A 7,216-nucleotide genomic window follows, 5' to 3' on the forward strand; every position below is an offset into this window, starting at 1 on the left:
AAAAAAAAAATATATATATTTGAAAACTAGGATTTTTTATTATCATCATAAACTGGTCATGTATGAAAATGATGTCGAGAAGATATGAAACATACAAAGTTTCATACGTACACCATATTCGTATTTTTTTTTTAATATATAGATCTATTTATATTTATATATAAAATTGTATGGTTTTGAAAATTAAGACTTTTTTATTACATCAAAAGTCAATTTCTAATGATTGACATATTTGAATGATCATGACATCTGTGTAACACCCTGAGCCCAACAGGTACAATTCGCTCTATCTTGTGACTACACTTTTTTATTCATGATTACTTTATAGATTTTATTGGAAGACTTAGAGTGTGATTTTCATATGGGTACAAAAGAAAGAAATGCTCGAAATAGGAACTTAGTAAAAATTATAAAAAAATGATAGAAAATTAGAAATATGGTCAAAGTCAAAGAATAATTTGGTCATTATAAAAAGTTCTACTGAGGGAAAGAAAGTTAAAAAAAATAAATAAATAAAGAGAGTGGAGGTTAGATTTCTTAGAGAAGAAGGGTAGGAAAACCGTCTTCAACATTCAGCATCCTACTTAGAAATTGCTAATAATGATTCTCTCTATTGATTTGGACTTTTAAAAAATCAAAATCGGTAAAAAAAATCTAGGAAGATTCGTAGGTATGATTTATGGGTTTAAGAATACTGTTTTTTCGATTACTTTAGAACCATAAACAACAATTAGGAGTCTACACCATAGTGCTCCTAGAACCAAGTAACTCAAGGTGTTAGTAATAAAGAGTCCACGTTTTAAGTGGCCTAGACGTCCTAGAAACCTAGTAGACCTCTATAGCACCTAGAAATGACTAAAGTAGCTCTGTAAGCCACTAGCAGCGTGAATGGTATCATCAGAGTCTCCTTTTACAACTCCGATACGCCGATAGCGTTATCAATGACCTAGGTCAGATCTGATCACCCTCTACCAAGCGATAAGCACACAAGAGTAGTATTGTCGAGCTAACCTTAGGTCGATTCGAGTAATGTGTCAAGGCGACTAGGTACCATAATCGTGAGTGGAAATCGCTAGAGGTCTCCAAAATACGGTATTGATGATCTAAAAAGATAAGGATGCAATGAGAGACTAGAAGAAGATTGTTTATTAAGTAATTTTTTTATACTCATCCCATTTTTCATCTTATTTTTGGAGTGACTCATGACCACGAATTTGTTTGGACGTGGACAAAATTAGTAACCTTACCGTAGAGGAGAGAAGAATGGGTTTTGAATATGTTGTTTTAATAAAACTGTAGGTTACTGATTAAATTTGAAAGTTAATAGGTATTAGATTTTATAAAGTAAAAAGGCAAATTTATAAAATAATGAAAGTTTTCTTACAGTGGAGTCGGGCCATAAAAGAAACAAATCCCACGTTAATGGCATCCTCAAAATTTTCTAACAGCTACCTAATTTAACCATAGCCAAACAAAGTTGAGCCTCATCCTTACGGAAGCACCACAGTTGGATGTGTTCCCCCGCTTTCAATGCAGTCTCTTCCACCAACTTATTCCACTGCGTCATCAAGCAGTACGTATCGCTGCTCCCAATTTTCCACTTCTTCAAGCATATAATACTTTCTCTCCCAACATCATATATCATCACCACGTTCATCCCCTTCTTGTTTTTGTTTTCCTGTTCATCCAGCAATTTCTTCTCCTCCTCTGTCGTAAAATCAAAACGGAGTTTATTTATCGGCAGGGACAGTCGACCATGGTTCTTACTTATATCGGTATGTTGAACTTGTTTTTGAATTACTAAATGAATTTCCCTCCCACCCATCTCCATAATTCGCTCTCTCATCCCGTCCGACATCTCCGGAATGGATGGGTACTCAGTTTTCTTAACCATCTTCCTCCTCGTAGGCGCACTGCTTGTAGGCGTCTTCCTTTTGCGTGTGTTCCTACTTTTTTCCTTTTCAACATTAGGAACAGTCTTGGCTAAGTGCATCAAAGTAGATGCAGCCTCCAAATTAATACAATCGTAATTACATAAAAATTGTAAAAGTCTTTTGACTTTTTCATCTCGGTCTCAGTTAGTTTGACAAGGAATAATTCTTTGCATGATTGCATTTACATATTATAATTTATATCTACCTCATCAATAAAAAAATTAAAATGAAAGTTCAAAGGTTCCTTTCTTTATATTATTTTATGTTTGGCTGGTAGATTTAAATTTTATTTCTTTGCATATATTAAACTAAATTACATTAATAATGTAATTTTTTTTGGAGTGAGAAATTTTTTTATATACTAATAAATTTAAATGAGAAGACTTGAAAAAGCTTATTATTATTATTTTTTTAATAATAAGAGTGTAGAGCTCAACTTGCGACACAAGTTTCCAAACAAGAAGGTAACTGGAAGGTGGGAGGTAGAATTTCAGCAAATTCTTCCTCTTAACAAAAAGTTATGTGTGGGCCCCACCTTTCTAGCGGAAATAATTTTCTTTTTATATTTTTCTTTTATTCTCATCCTCAAAACTGAATATATATAATTAAATAATTAATCACAAGTCAAAACTTTATAACTCACCAAAATGAGAACTTTTAATTTAACAAAAGAACAAAAACCTCAAATTCATCATCTTTAAGCTCCAAAATTGGATGTGGTCTCCAATTCTCGTGGTATTGCTTCCACCAATGAATTCGACTGTGTCATAGTTCACATCATTGTTTTCGATTTTCCAACTCTTTAAACTGCTCTCTATACACAGAAGATCTATTATCATTCTGATTATCCTTTTTGTTCTTATTTTCTTTCACTCATTAACCTCCTCTCTCATCGGTACTAAAATCGAAAATGAGTACCGACTTGGTTCTTACTTATGTATTTGTTTATGAGCCACTAGGTGAATTTCGTTCCCACTCATATTCATGATTCGCTCTCTCAGCTTCGCTAACATCTTAGGAATTGATGGATACTCGCTAACATTTGTAGGTGTTGCTTTTCTTAATTTTTTTATTTAAATAATAAAATGAAAGGAGTCAAACGTGCCACAACCCAAATTACCACTCTTACAAACACGTGGATACAGTCAAATTTTTTTAGCATGAATATTTTATAAGTCAACCAAGATTGTATTAAAAATCAACCCAAAGTTAATTTGGGTTGGGTTAGTCTGAATTTTCAGTTAAGAAAATTTACAGCCCAATTTTATAGAAATTACATTCTAATCCAATATTTCTTTTATCTTTCTTTAAATTCCTCCCACTTTTAATTTAAATTCCTCCCATTTTTAATTCAAATCAATAAAAATTAAATAAATAGGGATAGTGGATCATATATTTTTAATTTTAACTCCTCTCATACAATTTTATCTCTATTAAATTATAATATAAATTTAAAACCTTTATATTTATATTTTTATGATTATTTGAAATTTTTTTATAGAAATTTTTATTGAAAATATGAATTCAAAATTGAAAAATATATTAGGGGTCAATGTCAAAATTCAAAAATTCTATTAAAATATGAATTCAAAATTGAAAAATTGAAAAAACTATAATTTTTTTTTATAGAATAGTAGTGGTTACTCATTCCAATAAAACAATGAGTTTAAAAGAAAAAATGAAACCAAACCAATTACCATTTATGCTCTTCTTCAACATCTATTTTTAAAAAAAATGAAAAAACACTCTAAATTCAGAGACCAAAAATAAGAATAAAAATAAATCAATCTGTTGAATTTATCATTTATTCTAAAAAAAAATAGCATTTAAAAATTATAAAAAAAAGTCGAGTCTCCTAATATATATGTGAGATATTTAGGGAGTTGTTAGTATAAATTTGATTAATAGTATATTTTATTTATTTACAAGATTTGGTTAGATATATTATTTTTTTCTATTTTCAAGTATTAGTTAATAGTTTATATCTATTTAAGATTACAAGCATATTGCGATTCTGACTGGGGGTGGTTGTCGAACTTACAGACGGTCTATTTCTGGATTCTGCATTTTCTTTGGAAATTCAATTATTTCTTTGAAGTCTAAAAAGCAGACTAATGTATCCAGATCATCAGCAGAAGCCGAGTATCGAGCTATGACAAATATTTGTTTAGAGTTAACTTGGTTAAGATACATTCTTCAAGACTTGAATGTTCCACTGTCCGAACCAGCATTATTATATTGTGATAATCAAGCAGCATTACATATAGCAGCCAATCCAGTTTTTCACGAACGTACGAAACACATTGAAATAGATTGTCATATAGTTCGAGAAAAGTTACAAGCTGGAATCATCAAACCGTGTTATATTTCCGACCAAAATGCAATTGGCAGATGTTTTTACTAAAGCTCTGAGAAGACAACAATTTGACCTTTTGAAGGACAAGTTGGGTGTCATCGACATACACTCTCCAACTTGAGGGGGACTATTAAGGGGATATTTTGGAGATATATTAGTTAGAATATATCTGAAATATTTATGGAGTTTTAGTATAAATTTGATTAATCGTATATTTTATTTATTTATAAGATTTAGTTAGATATATTATTTTTTTTCTATTTTCAGGTATTAGTTAATAGTTTGTATCTATTTAAACGTGGTAAACCTGAATGAAGATTATATATTTTTTCAATTCTATTTTCTATTTCTATCTCTTAAAACTCGGGAAGCAGTTGGATGTGTTCTCCAGCTTTCAATGCAGTCTCTTCCATGAACGCATTCTAACTGTGTCATCAATCAAGTCGTATCACCTCCCTATTTTCCACTTCTTCGAGCATAGATTGCTTTCTCTACCAACATCATCTATAATCAATAAGTCCCTCCTTTTCTTATTTTTGTTTTCGTGTTTATTCAACAATTTCTTTTCCTCCTCTATCGTAAATCAAAACGTAGTTTATTTATTGGCAGGGACAAAAAAAAAAGTCCGGGGCTAGGTACTGACAGGCCAGACCGTGTAAATAAAATGACAATGAATTTTGGAATGAAATAAAATAAAGGAGGTAGTATATTTTTTTTTTATTATTTAGAAATATATATTTTTAGTAATCTTTAATATATTGGTATTATTTATATATTAGAATCGGAGATACCTCTTGTTTTGAGCCCTTACATTATCTAATTTATGTAAATGGAATTGATTTATGATTTTATCGAATTGATATATTTAAATAATTATATATATCGATATAATTATATATCCATATAATTAAAGGGTAGATAAAGATAATAAGAAAAGATAACAGGAGGGCTTTTTCAAGCCTTCCTTTTGTATTTTTTATATATATATATCCTATCATATATAATTATCTTTTTCAATTTGGGAGAAATGGCTGAGTCGAGGTCGGATTGCTAAACTCGGTTTTTCTTTACCATCTATCAAAAAAATTAGAAATTTTTATTTTTATTTTTGGTTCTTCATCTTACCTTTTTTTTGTTGTTGTAAATTTTAAATTTTTAAACTATATAATTAAGAAGATTGGTTCATACATTTTGGTATCAAGCATTAAAAAATATATTGGTGGCTATTAAATTATTGAAACTTTAATTTTATATTTAATAAATTTGTAAATTCTAAAAATATATTGTTATTAGAATAAAATTAAAATTTCAATTTTGTTATTTTAGAGATAAAATTAAAAAATATATTAAAAAAAAAGAACCACCTTTATTATATTTACGTGAATAATGAAGGGAATAAAAAAAAAATATATAGTAATAATTAACCTCTTAAAATGGCTAGAGCAAAACAACAATTCCATATACTCATATTTATTTTTTTTGTGAAAAAAAAAAATATATATATTTGAAAACTAGGATTTTTTATTATCATCATAAACTGGTCATGTATGAAAATGATGTCGAGAAGATATGAAACATACAAAGTTTCATACGTACACCATATTCGTATTTTTTTTTTAATATATAGATCTATTTATATTTATATATAAAATTGTATGGTTTTGAAAATTAAGACTTTTTTATTACATCAAAAGTCAATTTCTAATGATTGACATATTTGAATGATCATGACATCTGTGTAACACCCTGAGCCCAACAGGTACAATTCGCTCTATCTTGTGACTACACTTTTTTATTCATGATTACTTTATAGATTTTATTGGAAGACTTAGAGTGTGATTTTCATATGGGTACAAAAGAAAGAAATGCTCGAAATAGGAACTTAGTAAAAATTATAAAAAAATGATAGAAAATTAGAAATATGGTCAAAGTCAAAGAATAATTTGGTCATTATAAAAAGTTCTACTGAGGGAAAGAAAGTTAAAAAAAATAAATAAATAAAGAGAGTGGAGGTTAGATTTCTTAGAGAAGAAGGGTAGGAAAACCGTCTTCAACATTCAGCATCCTACTTAGAAATTGCTAATAATGATTCTCTCTATTGATTTGGACTTTTAAAAAATCAAAATCGGTAAAAAAAATCTAGGAAGATTCGTAGGTATGATTTATGGGTTTAAGAATACTGTTTTTTCGATTACTTTAGAACCATAAACAACAATTAGGAGTCTACACCATAGTGCTCCTAGAACCAAGTAACTCAAGGTGTTAGTAATAAAGAGTCCACGTTTTAAGTGGCCTAGACGTCCTAGAAACCTAGTAGACCTCTATAGCACCTAGAAATGACTAAAGTAGCTCTGTAAGCCACTAGCAGCGTGAATGGTATCATCAGAGTCTCCTTTTACAACTCCGATACGCCGATAGCGTTATCAATGACCTAGGTCAGATCTGATCACCCTCTACCAAGCGATAAGCACACAAGAGTAGTATTGTCGAGCTAACCTTAGGTCGATTCGAGTAATGTGTCAAGGCGACTAGGTACCATAATCGTGAGTGGAAATCGCTAGAGGTCTCCAAAATACGGTATTGATGATCTAAAAAGATAAGGATGCAATGAGAGACTAGAAGAAGATTGTTTATTAAGTAATTTTTTTATACTCATCCCATTTTTCATCTTATTTTTGGAGTGACTCATGACCACGAATTTGTTTGGACGTGGACAAAATTAGTAACCTTACCGTAGAGGAGAGAAGAATGGGTTTTGAATATGTTGTTTTAATAAAACTGTAGGTTACTGATTAAATTTGAAAGTTAATAGGTATTAGATTTTATAAAGTAAAAAGGCAAATTTATAAAATAATGAAAGTTTTCTTACAGTGGAGTCGGGCCATAAAAGAAACAAATCCCACGTTAATGGCATCCTCAAAATTTT

The 7,216-nt window shown here is 29.8% G+C and overlaps 1 protein-coding gene across 1 annotated transcript; it reads right to left on the reverse strand.

Annotated features, from left to right (window-relative positions):
* Positions 1-1,441: 1,441 nt before the first annotated feature.
* Positions 1,442-1,993, reverse strand: LOC111489363 (B3 domain-containing protein At2g31420-like). The gene has a single exon (XM_023137553.1). The coding sequence runs from the start codon at positions 1,991-1,993 to the stop codon at positions 1,442-1,444; it is 552 nt and encodes a 183-aa protein (XP_022993321.1).
* Positions 1,994-7,216: the final 5,223 nt, after the last annotated feature.

This window comes from Cucurbita maxima, unplaced genomic scaffold (assembly GCF_002738345.1).
Source record: "Cucurbita maxima cultivar Rimu unplaced genomic scaffold, Cmax_1.0 Cma_Scf00014, whole genome shotgun sequence".
NCBI lineage: Eukaryota > Viridiplantae > Streptophyta > Magnoliopsida > Cucurbitales > Cucurbitaceae > Cucurbita > Cucurbita maxima.

Coding starts and splice junctions, on each gene's coding strand:
- LOC111489363 (XM_023137553.1), bottom strand. CDS start 1,993: ATGCACTTAGCCAAGACTGTTCCTAATGTTGAAAAGGAAAAAAGTAGG.